At 40.1% G+C, this 16,633-nt stretch overlaps 1 protein-coding gene across 5 annotated transcripts in view; it reads left to right on the forward strand.

The window, feature by feature from the left end:
* The window catches only part of clec16a (C-type lectin domain containing 16A), a 61,514-nt gene that overhangs the window by 32,916 nt on the left and 11,965 nt on the right, over nt 1-16,633 (forward strand). For all 5 annotated transcript variants that reach the window (XM_078161822.1, XM_078161824.1, XM_078161821.1 and 2 more), the window contains 3 exons: nt 5,411-5,461; nt 5,584-5,712; nt 6,756-6,876. In XM_078161822.1, the coding sequence (XP_078017948.1) occupies nt 5,411-5,461; nt 5,584-5,712; nt 6,756-6,876 (301 nt within the window). The remainder of the gene's footprint in view (nt 1-5,410; nt 5,462-5,583; nt 5,713-6,755; nt 6,877-16,633) is intronic.

Genomic DNA, 16,633 nt, shown 5'->3' on the forward strand with positions numbered 1-16,633 from the left:
AACTGAGTGTCTATTTGCAGCCGAGTGAGAATAGCTAAAAAGCAGCTATTCAGCTTTTTACACCCGTCCCTACAACACATTATTATGGATCAGTTGCGTGCTGCAATTGGCTGATGCTCACGCTGACGCATCAGGGACAAAAGCAGTTAGGATTAAAAAGGTTTTAGGACTTGTACTTGACAATCTCTGATATTCTCTGAGATCAAAGTGGTAATTTAACAAGAAAAAACTCTGCCAGAAAGTCAGATGACATAGTTTAAAGTGTGATTCAGTCCATAGAGGGAGTAAGACGTGATGAATGAGTGGGTCAAGCACAGAACTTTCACACAGCAGACTGGGGTGTGAGTCAACTTTTTAGACTTAGATGACTTTTTTTTTTGTTTGTTTTGTTTTTGATTTTAGGATGTATAAAGCTGCTGAAAGCACACTGTGTGCACAAACTTGGCAGAATAGCTGAGTAGACCAGTTTGTGTTTCCGTCATATTTCATTAATCTGACATGAGTAAACATTAGGTGTTTAAAATGGGGAATTAATTTAAAAAACTAGTCCATACCCATTGAGTGCACAGTTGCCCACGTACAGTTTCACATGGTGTGTGTTTGGGATACAGGTCATAGGAAATTGGAGATTAAATAGTGAACTGAACCCATTAAGAAGAGCAATGTATTCAGACAGAGTTTTTGTGAATTTGATAGTACAATTGCTTTATTGAAAGTACAGTAGTACCATGGCCAATAGTGGGATAGTTAGTGGGCTAAAACTGTACATTAGTAGTTGAGGTAGCACGTTGAAAGGCAGATAGTTAAAGTGTTTATATGTTGTATTGACTTAAAAGTGGGGCGCACTGGTAGAATGACTGACTGACTGACTGACAGAATGACACACTGACAGTTTCCGTGATTATGTACAGCATACCATACCATGACTTAGTCAAACCAAAAATTTGAAAAAAACAACAACATTGGTCCACAGGGGGAGCCACAGCAATCGGTCGCATTTTAGCCTTTTTTAAGAATTTTTCTGTTGTTATAGCGCCACCCAGTTGCCAATTAGAGTTAAATTTCTCCAGTCACCTTGAAGCGTCCTGTTCTACATATCTACCAAGTTTAGTAAAAATCCATATGGCGGTTAGGCCTAAATAAGAAATGAGCTCTCTAGCGCCCCCATTTTGTTTGATGGGGTCAATAATGGAGGGGTCCCCTCAGATTATGTGTGGTCATATGCTTACAAAGTTGCGTGGTGATGGGTGAAACCCTTGAGATGTTATACAGCTTTATGTGATGAGCCACGCCCTCCGCAATATTCGTTGCCTTATAGAAGCTCAGTTTTAGTAAGTTTTCCAACTTTTGCCAAGAGGGAACTTTAGATATTGGTCCCTAGATTATGTTCACCCAGTTTCATGCAGATCGCTCAAACTTCCTAGGAAGAGATCGATTTTAAGTGTTTTTCAAAAACTTAAAAATGGCGGAAAATCTGTATAACTGGAAGTTATGGGTTCTTGAGGCAAATTTGTTCCTCATGAGGAGAGGCATCTCTGTGCAAAGTTTCATGTCTCTACGACATACGGGGCATGAGATATGCCCATTCAAAGTTTGCCATGTCAGTCGATTGCTATAGCGCCCCCTTTGGCCAAAATAATGTGATATTGCTTCATTCGCATCCTCCCATGACCCTCTACCACTGTGCCAAATTTCACATGGATTGACCAAGTCAGTGAGGAGAAAAACGTGGAACAGACACACAGACAGACACACCCACAGACAGAGAGTTACCGTCTTTATATAGTAAGATTGTTAGTGCTTCATATTGTAAATGATGTTGATCATTACTCATTTAATTATTATTTTTTTTATGTGAAACCACATGACGACAATTCCATTGAGCACTGCATTCACCTAATCAAGAACACCTTCATAATTTAATCACTGTGTCACTTGAGTTGCCTCATCAAGCAATAAAAATGTTCTTGAATTGATTAAAGTAGTGGAGGATGATTTATAAAAGATAAAAAAGGAATCAACAAAAAAAAATTTAAATATGAAACATCTGATTTGCTTTTTTTAGTTTCATTTTTAACTTGATCAACAAAACATTTAATTTGAGGGCATGTTATGGTACTGAACATATTAATCTATGCTACTTCTAGCTGAGATAGTTTACGCTTTTACTTGAATGACAAGTGGAATATTTCAGCCGAGATGTATCAGTGTGGCTACATGAACACAATGAGCTGATGATAAGCATGTGCACATCATGTAAACATAAAAACAATCACTGCTTTGTATGCTTAGATGGTCAACTGTGTATATCCAAGCAGCTTATCTGTCCAGCATTTCCTATTTTGGTTCAAGATGTCATCTTGTTCATGGAATGTCATTTAAGAATTCCCCTCCCACTCATGATCATCCATGTGGGTAAATTGCTGGGACACAGTGCGGATGAGTAGGATTTGTGCACAGTGTTGCTCGTGTGGTGGTGTTTGGAAGAAGGGGACATGCAACAGTTTCATATCCCCAAATTAGAAACCGTCGTTTAGTAAGTCACTGTATTGTCTGCAACACTTTAACACTTGGAAGTGGTCCAGAAATAATGACCGTAAGCACAAGTGAAAGAACATGTACAACATTATCCCCACGGAAAATGATGCTTATCAGGAAGTGGCGTGAGAATGTGCTCACTTCCAAACATTGTTTCTACACTCTGCATGCACAGAGTTGCACTGACAGATGAGTCAGCTGTGTGATATATGGTAACAATTTGGGATATGAGTCATGTCATATGACCAAGTGGTAAAGCGATGGAAACACTGGGCGAATAAGTCTTGTCAGGACACAACAATTGCTTTGTTAAAGGGCAGGTCCGTCTGCATTCTTTCTGTGTTTCTCAAATTGTAACTCCCACTCAGCCATTAGCCATGACAAAGGTTACAGCGCTGATGCCCTTCTCTCCCTCAAACCTTACACACCTACCGTTTGTTGACAGTGTTAGAATGGAGAGTTAGGACAGTGCAAGCTTGGAAGATTTGGCCTAGGAAGTGAAAGATGTTGCTGTTTGGTTATTGTTTTATTATTATTGCAAAGCAGTGTAGCCTTCTGCTGTGGACGTTGAATTAGTTTGGTTTCCAAAGTCACACAATGACAAAAACTATGTGTTCTTCAGAATAACATCACTGTTTATGTCAAGGGAGTCTGGTGGCTGTGGACAGGGGAGCAGCAAAATGTATTTAGCCTCCTAAAAGAGGACCAACAGAAATAAAAAAAAAAAAGAGAGAAAGATAAGTTTAAGTGAACTGTATATTTAGATTGTTTACCACGTCACCTTGCTGTCAGGCAACCCCCTCTGATGGGGAGCTGAAGCTGTTTTATGGCCCTCTTCACAGCCACCAGACTCCACTGACAAAAACAGTAATTTAACCTTGCAGCTCAAGGAAATTGCTGGTCTGCTGCAGACTCTATTGTTCAGTTTGTTAGTGTTATTGTGTCACTTTAGGAACCAAACTAATGTGGCTTCCACAGTAGTAACATAGGTTTATCGAGGAGCAACCTCCGGGGATGAAAAATGAAGCCAACATAGAGGTGCCAATTCAATCCCCATAGACCCCCATGTTAAAATGGCAACTTAAAGCAGAAATAAACATGTTTACAACCTGCTTAAAAAAAAAGTTTGGTCTCTATAGCTAATTTCCCCGTTCATGACAACTTTACGGTTGATGATTTTTCATAAAAATAATCCATTTGCATTTTATTAAAGCTTAAATCTATAGTGCGTAACTTCTGTCGCCTCCCAGCGGATAATGCGTTATTACAACTAATAAGCCGGCGGCACTTCAATGTACACAGAGTAACACTCGCCACACACCGTACACAGAATAACACTCGCCAGTCACCACACACCGTGTACGCAGACTAACACTCACTTCACACCGTGTACACAATGCTACACAATGCTACACAACGTGGCGAACACCAGGCTGTTAACATTACATTACGTTCATAGCACCATTTCCAAGAAAATAATAAAGTACTAGGTCCAGTACATGTAACAGCAACACATACTACTCATAAAATAATTATAAACCAATTTCTTCCTTCAGGGCTCTCCACCGAGGAAAAGCGATGCCCATACAAATCCTTGTTTGCCTTCTCCGTCGGTCACTTTCCTTCTTTGCTAACCTTCAGCCGAACGTCCAGGCTTTTTCTTTGTGGTAGGATCCACTTCTGAACCGTGTCTTGGCCGCTTCTCCGCCATGTTGCTTTCTCTTTCTACCTGCGCTCTACCTCTTGCTATGACACTCTTCCTCCCCCTCCCTTCTTGTTGGGAGGAAGGATTTCCTGTGCGCCAGCGTGGGAATGTCGCCGGTCGACACGCAAACTGAAAAATGATATATATTGAAAAATACCACAAGATGTTAGAGGAGCCAATCGGCTTAATCAGCACTGTGTCATCTCCTCTAGTAGTGGTTTGGGTGAAACGGACATTTATGGACCTGTAGAAGTTACGCACTATAGCTTTAAAGTTATGCATATTTAAAGGCGGGGCTGCTTGAGTGACAGGCTGTCTGCAAGGCGTCCACATAGTCTGTGAGTCAGACCCACCCCTCACTCCTCCACAGCTTCACCCTCTCGTGTACACTCTCTCTTCTGGCTGCAGAGAGTCATGATGGGGACAGCTGAAATGCCAAATTTGAGACTTTGAAATGGCAGTGGGTGAAGTCATGGTGGCTATGTCCCTTATTTTATACAGTCTATGAGGTTTCTATTTAGCAACTACATTTTGCAAATCCCGACATCAGGTCATGTAGGAAAAGGGCTTGGGAAACTAGCATTTTGATGCTTAAATCCAAACTTTAACCAAGATGTGAGTTAACAGGACTAGTACTCCTACAGAATGAACTGTAACCTAAAAAGTGGAAAACCTAAAAAAAATTTAAAAAAACTCCACAGTAATGGAGCCGCCCTTTAAGCATGTGAGCATTAACATTGTCTCTTTACTTCCTTTTTAAAGAGAAATATTCCAGTATGGCTCACACCATAAAACAGTGTGTAATGTGTTCAGCAGTGGCTGCTTTGGCACTGTCCCAGGATGATGGTTAAACAAAACAAGGAGTAGAGGAGTGAGTGGGTACGCATGCATGAAAAGTAAGATGTGTTTGAGAACAGTGTGTCCATAGTGCTGTATAATTAGACACAAATGATGCATTTGCATATTGCTGCTTTTATGCACACGCACTTATTGTGTGAATGCTTCTGTTGTTCTGACAGCTGAGTTTCACTTTACACAAAAAGGGAGTGAAACTCTGAAACTTGGGATTCCATCCAAACTTTACTGTAGCTGTTCAAGTCCACAATTCTATTTTATTTTTTCTGCCTTGTTTTTTAACTGGCTTCCAATTTCCTCATGTCATCACAGGGGGAGGAGATCTTCTTGGACATGTTTGAAGATGAATACAGGAGCATGACGGTTAGTTGGGCTTCAAAAACAGCATGATTCACCTGAGCTAAAAAAATATGGTGGTGTTGCTCATGTTTGTGTGGGTGCTGTGCGTAGACTTGTCCAGACTCGTGCACGTGTGTATGTTGCAGAGTAAACCCCTCAATGTGGAATATCTAATGATGGATGCGTCAGTGCTGCTACCACCCACCGGTACTCCTCTGACTGGCATCGACTTTGTCAAGAGACTGCCATGCGGGGATGTAGAGAAGACACGCAGGGTACGTCCACACACACATATTTGAGCTGAGTCCCTATTGCATTGAATAAGTCTGAAATAAGTGGCTCTCAAGCAGGTTCTTACATTCCTGGGAAGTCAGGTCATGTAAGAATCTCCTATTGAGGCCTAGGGCACATCAAAATGGAAATGTTTTTGCTGTAGCGGTTGACACATTTAAATAACAGTATGATTACAATGCAGCACTCATAGCAGCTGCACCGCATGTTGCATTCTTTTGGTTTTGTGCTCTGCCAAAAGTGCCATCATTCTGTAAACAAATTGCACCAGAAAGGCGGCACTCCAAAGCTTAGATGAACAATAAACTGCATTAATCTGATTCTGTCAGTGATAAAAACATTTTATGATTGATGGCAAACTCTCAGCTTTTTTTTCTCATAGGCTTGTTTGGTGCTCTGTCATTCTTTTGTTCTCTGTATTGGTTTGTTGTAACTGTCAGTGTCAGACAGGAAGGTTGATTCAAAGGGTTAGTTTATCCCAAAATCAAGAATACACATTTTTCCTCTTACCTGTAGTGCTCAAAAATACATTTGAAAAACTCAGCAGCAATGTCTCTTTCCAGAAATCATGACCCGGACTACACCTTCTAACCATATAACTCGTGACAGCTTGAGATGTAAACATTGATGGAGTCCTCCTCAGCTGAGCTGTAACGTTAGCTAGCTGAGTGGTGCTAAGTGAGCTAGCTTCCTTCTGCACAGTGATACGGTTGGTGGATGAAGTTTGGTAGATAGAAAAAAGTTCCTACATGCAACTGCTCACAAGAAGGTCTTGGATTATCTTGTCTTGATTTCTGGAAAGAGACACTGCTGTTTAGTTTTCCATTATGTATTTTTTGTTGCTTTGAGCACCACAAGCTGAGTGCCATCTAGTTCCATTACATTGGAGAGAAGGCAGGCAAGGATAAATAGCACTGCAGGTAAGAGTACCAGTATGTATTTACGAATTTTTGGGGGGACTGCCCCTTTTAACGTAACTTCTCTAACTGTTTGTGTTTACACGTGTGTTTTTCTGCTCTCCACTCAGGCCATCCGTGTCTTCTTCATGTTGCGATCCCTGTCGCTTCAGCTACAGGGAGAACCTGAGACGCAGCTGCCTCTGACCAGACCTGAAGATCTTATCAAGACAGATGACGTCTTAGACCTCAGTAAGACACACACAGACACACAGATGCATACTGTACACTTTACAAAACCAGACCACATATTACAGGACTGCTGACGTGCATATTTATATAGAACTTTTACACTTTTGGGAAATGAAGTCGAAGGGCTGGACACCATAAATAACAACATTAAATCTAATGAGTTCAAAAAAGTGTATCCCATGAGAGTCAAGGAGAGAAAATTACAGACACTAGCCTCTCTAACTACAAAAACAATAAAAACTCTTGACTACGTCTACAGTGTACAGTTTCCCCGAAAGAACCTGCGTCAATCTACAGATACGGCGTAAATGTCTGACACACATAAGTAATTCTTTCTCCCTCTTTCTCTGTAACACACTCACTCTGCAAAAGACACCTTAGATCCACAACACAGACGTGTCAGTGCAGTCTTAACAATACCCACACACATGCATATGCATACATTCACAACCACAACGACAGAGACGAGCATACAGACACACACACACACACACACACACACACACACACGAGTATGTGAGCTCACAGCTTCCCACACACTGAGATAACCTGAACAATCTTCTCTCACTGTACACAGGTGTGTTGATGATGATATGGAAACTTGCACGTGGTTAGCTCAGCCTTGCAGGATATACACAGTAATGTGAACAGGAGGGATGAAGCTGTCACACACACACACTCGGTGCACAAACATGCTTTTTTTGCTGACATGTACGTGCATGCATTTGCAGTGCCAAAGTTTTGATTGCATTTGACAACACCAATGAAAATATGCAACTTTCCGTTATCACAACCTCTCAGCGCTCCACTTCTCAGCAACTGACAGGTGGCTGCAACTCAGCTACTAAGGAAGATAAGATGTTTTTAAAATGTGTGTTCAAAGGGTAATTTTTGAATCAGTATTTCTCACATATGGGCTGTATCAGGGCAGCTCACCCACGTATATATAAAGCGTAAGTTTCATTTTTATTGCTATTATTATCAACAAATTCCATGAAAAGACCAAAAATTATAGAGAATATATATTTAAAGATATTACTGCCTGTGTAGCCAAACTCTTTATACAGAATTTGCATAGTGTGTGCCTCCATGCCGAAGAACCAAACAAGCAAACTGTTGTATAAATAAAAGGGTAAAAGTGTTGCTTTGAGGGGCATACAATGTGGAAGTGTATGCAGTGTGCTAAAATACATAAATTAGGGTAGAATAGGACAGACAGAGTCTCATTTCCTGTGTTTAATACAGGGATGTTGAAATTAAGCGGTTTTACCATAACTGTGTTTATGTAACGTCTTGGTTTCATAACCTTAAGAACTGTAGAAGCTACGATATCTCTGGTGTCCTCATTCCTGCATTGTTACCATGTGAAATCAAACCTCGTGAGTCAGTTTGCGCTGTTACATCTCCTCTCCTGAGTCACGTTACCTGTGTGCTGCTCACTTGCAGCATTGATAAAAGCAGCTGTTGGGACCTGACAGTTCAGCATTACCTCTGCCAAAAAGCTCCTTCGATTGGCAGCGTGGGAGAATTTTGGATGTGTCTGACATGATGATATGTGCCATGTGGATGATGACATTTGACAAGCTTGAAATGTCTTAAATTCAAAGGCCGTAAGAGTTATTACATAGACTTAAATTTTAATTTGTGGGGTTGAAACTACCGCAAACATTTTAACGACTTTCATTTATCCGTTTTTTAATTTTTCTTTTGTGAAAATGAGTGAAGCCTCTCCTTTTAAAAGTCCACATTTCTAATGTTACAAACCTTTAAAAACTATAATACTGTCATTTTACTTCATACGTGCATTTACTTAAGTGTAGATTGTAGTAATAATAATAATACAGATGGACTTAACTCACTCTAATAAACAACTACATAACACCTACCTCTGCACAAGATCACATATATACCACTTGCCTGCGATGCTTGTCCAAAAATCTGTCCTAAATTTGGTTAAAAGGTGTCGTGAACAGGTCTTAAAAAGCTGTCTGATATCTGTAGACAACCTGATATTACAGTTTTTTAGTACATTTATTACTACCCTTTATGAATTTAATGTCACTAAAATAATCAAAATGACAGAGTGGAGTATAAACCATTTAACTCATGGCTTTCACTCTGAGTGTAGAGTGGAAGTGTAGACAGGAAGGACACCTCTCTTCTTTGAAATGAGCCTATTCCCTTATTTTTATTTTAAGTTCATTTTGATAAGCAAAGCTCTCAGAAAGAAAGTAAAGCTCACCACAAATTCCCCAGCATGTCGTACACTGTCTATATTAGGTGTATATTGTGATGCAAGCAGAGAAAGTCTCTGACAATGTTTTCTTTTCCTCTTTCACACTTAGTTTGTATCATTTCTTCCTTCTGTCTCTCGTTTTCTGTAATGCTCATTAGCACAGCTGTGAGGATGAACATTTAAGAAAATTACACACTCTTCTGTAAAAGATATTTTTTGCACCACTGTACAAGTAAAACATTCTGTGTTTGGTTTGCTTTTTACCTAGATTATTTATTTATTTTTTTGTGTGACTTGAAATGATTAAAATGATGATAGGTATACCATTAATATCATTTCTTAGAATTATACACGAAGAGAAGACTTCATCGTAAATTCCACTGGGTTGTTTACTTAGCAGTGATGACTGTACTGCCTGTGGCAAATCTAGGTAGTCATGGCCTTTTAAGAGTTATCATGCCATCTGTGATGACAGAGCTGCAGTTTCGGTACTTTCTGGAAACACATTTGCAGATCGATTAAGATTTAAACCTGACAAGAGTGGCCTGATGAATGGATCAAACCAATGAAGGAGCAGCATGCCTTTATACACTGATATGCTTTCTGTTGATATGTCATGGTTATATATTTTTCATTTATGTCTTCAGACTGTATTAAACAGCCGTAATTAGCTGATATTAATAACTGACCTAGTTTAAATTCCTGAAAGACCTTCCTTTTTGTGATAGATGTGTTTTGTGGTGAATGTTCTACTTTTATGAATCATATTTTATTTCTTCAAACCCTGGCGATGGAAACACCTAATTCTGATATTTCTTATTCTCTCTCCTCTTATTCATCTCATTTGTTCTCTTTTGGGAGGGGGGATGTCTCAAAAAATCACTCGATTAGATAGAAACATACCTATTGAAACCAAACGTCTCCCTGCAGCGTTACTTTCAAATCTAATTCAGTGGTTGAAACTGTGACTGTTTTCATAATTCCAAATGCTTGTTTAGAGAGTCTGTGGCAGATACAGGTAATGATAGCCTTTAAGAGCCGTTGTATCGGGGTTGTCATTTCAGGAGTGACACGGCTTCCAGTAATTTTCTGTCACCTGAAAAGATGTTGAACAATATCTGTTTTTTTTTTGTTTGTGTTTTGCGTTTAACTCTACCCCACGTGTTATACAGAAAACACAGTTGGGTTTACCCCTTTGTTTCGTGTTTATGCCTCTGCACTGGTGACGTGAACGTAAGATCTCAAGAAAGCCTTAAGGGAGTTTCCTCAGATTTGGCACAAAGGTCCACTTGGACTCAACAATGAACTGTTTAGAATTTGGTGGTCAAAGGTCAAGATCACTGTGACCTCAAAAAACATGTTTTTGGTCACTGTGACCTCACATCAGTCTCTTCTTCTGAACATGATACCTCAATAGCACTTTGAGGGAATTTCTTTAAATTTGTCACAAATGTCCACCTGGACTCAACAATGAATTGGTTAGATTTTGGTGGTCAAAGGTCAAGGTCACTGTGACATCACAAAACATGATTTTGGCCATAACTCAAGAATTCATACACTAATTATGACAACATTTCACACAAATGTCTAATAGAATAAAAATGTAAAAGGTCAGCTTCACTGTGACATCATAATACTGAGCAAAAACACGTTTATGGCCATTACCCAACATCATAACTCAGGATTTTAACTCTTGGGTGCCGATGTCGAAACTGTGCTGATTGCATACATCTTCTGTACTGCTGGGCTGAAGATCAGTGTGAAGCATCCACGCTTTAGAAGTTGTAGCTTCTTTGCAGCAACATCCATATTTGAAACACTGTCTATTGTCATGGCTACAAACTGTTAGCAGAGGCATACAACCACAAGGCAGTAATTCTGGTTTTCACTAAGTCACTGCCACTTTCATTTAAGCAAGGTGGTTGACTAAGAACACACTCTGACAGAGTAATTGTGGAGAGAGGGAGGGTTTTTCCTTGTGAGCTGGGGGATTTAAATTTGCCGCCTTCCACCCACAAACATCTTTTTCTGACCATTAGGCTGCCACCGCCTCCGTTTCACCAAATCTGCGAGTAGTTGTTAATTCACAGAACATCAGCTAATGTCTGTACCTGTGAATTGTGTCAGCGGAGTAGTAGTCTTGTGGTTTCAGAGATGGTTTTGCAAGTGGAAGGTCTTGTTGCATTCCCATCAACAGGAACTTTACTGAAAGAGCACCTGAGGAAATGTTCCTACTTGTGGTTGCATTCAAAAAGTCACTTTTGAAAAATCAGGTGACACAGACTTAATGTTCTGTTTATTTTCTATTGTCATGCCAAAGTGTGACCAGTCATTTTTCTCTTATCTCACCATGAAAGGCTCGAGAGATATGAAGCGTGAAACTAAACTGGAGTCATGCTTAGGTTTTTTCTCACACCAGTGAAAACAGTCACTCCATTGTCTACCTTCAGTAATGTTTGTGCAACCTGGCAGGCTAAGTAGTGTAACTTGATAGCTCAAGGGAATACTTGCATGGACAGGGAGTTAAGGCTGGCAGATGTTCTCATTGCGCTGTTTTCTGGTGCATTTTACCAAACAGCTGAAGTCATATCTTGCTCAATGGTAATTTGGTTGTCGTTAAAAAAAAAAAAAAAGGAGAAGAGAGAGTGTCTTACGTCTTAATCAAATTTCTGAAGAACTCAATGCAATAAATAGCATCAGGCACACATTCGTTGAATGACTAATGATATAACCCTGACAAAAGTGGCCAGACTTCATAGACAAAAACAGTAATTTATTTTGCTAAACCTGGGAGCTGCTGGTCTACGGCTGCTTCAATCTATTAGTTAGCTTGTGTTATGTGTGACTTTGGTGAATCCGAACTAACCCTTTTAAATGCCAAAGTCACGCAATAACACAAACTAACTAACTTGTCAAAGCAGTGGTAGACCAAAGGCTCCCTTGTTCAGCATTGTTAAATTACTGTTTTTCTCAATGGAGTCTGGCTCTGAAGAAAGCAATATGATGGCTTCATTTTTCCTCGGGAAATCACTGTCAGACGTTAAGGTGAAGCAACAAAAACACTCTCAATATAGCACACATTTAAACTGATATCGATTTTGTGAGGTGGGATTTTTTTTTAGGTGGCAAAAATGCATTTGTTGCTGTCCCCACTCATGTTACTTAGCTTCAATGTCAGAGTCTAGCCCGCTTCTCCAAACTGGGCGCATGCCAACTGACATCTACTGTATGTAATATACTGTCAATGGATAAGTACCCAATACAACTCCACTTCAAAGAAACTGTACTGAATGTATCCCTTTTAAGATGTATTTACTGTAAGGGAGGGGCAAATCTAAAATTTCACTTGACTAATAAATGGAAACATACTTGACACCAAATCTTTTATAGAAAGGTGCTTCATCTATTAGTCATCTATCGAGTGTCCAAAATTTTCACGCCTTTTTGACCGATCGGACCCACCCCCACCGTCTGTAGTTAGACGTTAATAAGAAGTCGGGGGTGGGAGGGTTTTTTTCCCAGCTGGTCAGGGGATTCAAGCCATCAAACTTCCCCTAAAGTCTCTTACTGTTTTGAAGCTGGTGTCACTTTGCTGCCATAATAAATCGGGGACTACCTCTACAGCTGCAGGTACTTTTCCCTGCTCACTGCTTCAGTGGGTAAAGTCAAGTTCCTGGTAACCCCCATTGATCTTTTCATATAAGCGAGAAAGTCATTTAACTAGTCGCCACATGTATAATATACACGACAAGACAACGTGGTTATGAACAGCTGTGAAGGTGGGGGCTCCTTAAATGAAGAAAAACACAAGTGTACTCCGGCCAATTTCACACGTATAACATCCGTTCCACGCGGGTTTAAAGATGGATTCTTGAGAACACAAATCAAGGAACTAGAGAGTATATGTTTTATTAAGTGGAAGGGAAATGAGTGATACTCTGCAGGTGAAAGAGAAGTTTCCTTGAGGGGCTGTACATCAGAAGTGTTACCAGTTTACATTTAGCACCAGTGACAGTGGGCGATATTAAAACCAAAACCAATGGTGTCAAATCACGTCATCATCAGTTCCACATTTCAGGTTTGCCTCACAGTACGTTTGGTGGTAAACTGAAGACGTGGGCTTATTATTTCTTCTTCATCATGCTCGACATGTGGGAGAAAAGTCTTTTCTGACCTTTTAAGTGTGTATACTCAAGTACAGCTCAACAGTAAAACACAAAACTATACTTAGTTAAAAATAATTGACAACTGTGTTCGAGGTGTAGCACTACTGTACACTCTCAGGAAGCAAGTGACTGTATGTTTATATATTGCACCGAGGCTTTTCTAGAGAAGATGAATCAATAAAGAGTCAGAATTTCATTTGGAACATGAAACAGAAGTTAGGTGTTAAAGCTCAATGTCCTCATTTTGTGTGCTTTTGCATTAGTAATGAAGTATGTTCCAGTCAAACAACCATCATCATCTGTTTGTGTGTCTTAGTGTAGCAGCAACTGTGTTTGTTGAAGCTTCAGTGTTTTAATCAGTGACTGTTGGAATTAAAAGCTCTCTAATCTAAATGCTGTTTTACAACAAGGCAATGATGGTCGCTCCCTGTCGATGGTGCTGGACTACTCAGTGTTTTAATGGAACCTGTGCTGTATGTTTTCACAGTAACTACAGTGGACATGTCCAGCATAGAGTTTATTAAAGGGACAGTTCACCCCCAAATCAAAAATACATATTTTTCCTCTTACCTGTGTTGCTATTTATCAATCTGGATTGTTTTGGTGTGAGAGTCTTTGAGATATGGGCTGTAGAGATGTCTGCCTTCTCTCCAATATACTGGAACTAGATGGCACTCGGCTTGTGGTGCTCAAACTGCTAAAAATATTAACTCAACAGTAATGTCTCCTTCCAGAAATCATGTCCCAGTTACTCAGGGTAATCCATAAATCTTAATGAGAGCAGTTTCATGTCGGACCTATTTTTTTTTTTCCTCTCGAACAACACTCGCCAACCGTATCACCATGCATTAGAAGGTGTACACGTACTGCTAGGTCACCTAGCACCACTGAGCTAGCTAAGGTTACGGCTCAGATGAGAAAGACGCCATTAATGTTTACATCTCGCACTGTCACAAGCAAGATCCTTTCATCCATGAGCTGATGTGCACTTCCTTCTGCTCTGTGATGTGGTTGGTGTGTGTAGTTTGCGAGAAAGAAAATAGTTCCTACATGAAACTGCACACAACAAGGTCTGTGGATTATCTTGAGTGCCTGGGCCATGATCTCTGGAAAAAGTCATTGCTGTTGATATTTTCGAATGTATGTTATTGGCGGACCCTCTGTGGACGATATCTCCTCCACTCAGCAACTCACACGACACAATCTAGCTTTATAAATAGCATGATCTGTAAGAGGAAAAAAAAAATTTCGGCATGTTTTTAATAGACAGGACACATCTAGAGTGAAAGGGGGAGAGAGAGGGGGAACAGCATGCAGCAAAGGTCCGTGGGTTGGAATCGAACCCAAGGATTGGAACCCTTGTACATGGGGTGTCTGCTCTACTAGGAGAACTAGTAGGCATCCCAAAAGTGTGAGGGTTTTTTTAATTTTATTTTGTGGTGAAGTGTCCCTCTGAAACTAAAACCTCTCAACACACTGCTCTGTTATATTACTTCTATCCAATCCAGCAACATGGTCCACCACTTTGGTCCAACCTGAAATATCTTAACAACCATCATATGGACTGGCATGAAATTGTGTACAGACAATCATGATCACCAGATGATGAAGCTTACTGACTGTGGTGATCTACTGACTTTTTATGTTGCTTCAATGGCTGTTCAAAGTTGTCACTTACCCAGAAGATGAATCCTGTTGACTTTAGTTATCAACTGACTTTTCCTTTAGCACCACCATAAAGATTTCTGGTTTAGAGTGAAATATCTGAAAAACTGTTGGATGGATTGTCATGTAGTTTGGTGATTTTGGCATTCATGGTGCCCACAGGATGAAGTGTCATTGCAGTTTTTGGGAAATTCTGAGTTTGTGTCAGTTGTCAAAATTTCTCCAGTACTTTCTGATTCATGACTAAATGCCTGCAAAGAACAGTGACACTCCCATGAAACTCAGCTATACTTTGTGTTTAGTGCTTGAATGGAAAATTTGGGGTCAGTCTTCGCTGTGATGATTAATAGAATGAACACAATGAGCATCAGTTGTCCTTGCTTAAATTTATGACGTCAGAGAATATCTTGGTACAGCATGTATCTATGGCCACAGATTTACCAAAAACTTAATGTAACATCACATTCATTCAGCTTTATACAGCATGTCCCACGTCATACAGCATCATTTATTATCATGCCACAAGTTTGGAGGCAAAGCAGTGTTGTGTAACCACTGGGTCAGACTGTTTACCTTGGGACAAACCAAGGTCTTCGTCTTATCTTAACTTCCAGACACCCAGAGCCTCCTCACCTAGAACATGCCAATTGTGAAGGACTCTGAGACCTCTCATAATACCAACCCATGACAATGCATTCCCTGCATTTCTTCATGTCTAATACATTTACATTATACCTGCTAAACGTCAGCATGTTAGCATTGTCATTGTGGCTACATTAGCATGCTAATGTTAGCATGAAGCTCAAAGCACCACTGTGCACTGCAGCACTGTAGGATAGCTCTACATTACTATCTAATTATTTCAATCGTTAATAGATCATTCCTGTTGATTCCTGGCTGTAGACTCTTAGTCTTGCTATGTATTGCAAACAGCATATTTCATATGTTTTGAGGGCAGATCATTGGTCGTAACGGATGATATTGTGTTTGATGAACATAAGCCACACCCAAGGCACTTGTGCAGCCGTACCTCAACTTGAGTGACATCTTACTATATAATGACGAAAACTCTGTCTGTGTGTCTGTTCCACGGTTTTCTCCTCACTGACTTGGTCAATCCATGTGAAATTTGGCACAGTGGTAGAGGGTCATGGGAGGATGCGAATGATGAAGCAATATTACACCAATTGGCCAAAGGGGGGCGCTATAGCAACCGATTGTGTAAACTTTGAATGGGCATATCTCATGCCCCGTATGTTGTGGCGATATGAAACTTTGCACAGAGATGCCTCTCCTCATGAGGAACAAATTTGCCTCAAGAACCCATAACTTCTGGTTATATAGATTTTCTGCCATTTTGAATTTTTTGAAAAACACTTCAAATCAATCTCTTCCTAGGAAGTTTGAGCGATCTGCATGAAACTGGGTGAACATAATCTAGGGACCAATATTTAAAGTTCCCTCTTGGCAAAAGTTGGAAAACTTACTAAAACTGAGCTATAAGGTAATGAATATTGCGGAGGGCGTGGCTCATCACATTAAGGTGTATAACATCTCAAGGGTTTCACCCATCACCACACAACTTTGTAGGCATATGACCACACATAATCTGACCCCATCAAACAAAATGGGGACGCTAGAGAGCTCATTTCTTATCTAGGCCTAACCGCCATATGGATTTTTACTAAAC

The sequence above is a fragment of the Epinephelus lanceolatus genome, chromosome 18 (assembly GCF_041903045.1).
Source record: "Epinephelus lanceolatus isolate andai-2023 chromosome 18, ASM4190304v1, whole genome shotgun sequence".
In the NCBI taxonomy this organism is placed as follows: Eukaryota; Metazoa; Chordata; class Actinopteri; order Perciformes; family Serranidae; genus Epinephelus; species Epinephelus lanceolatus.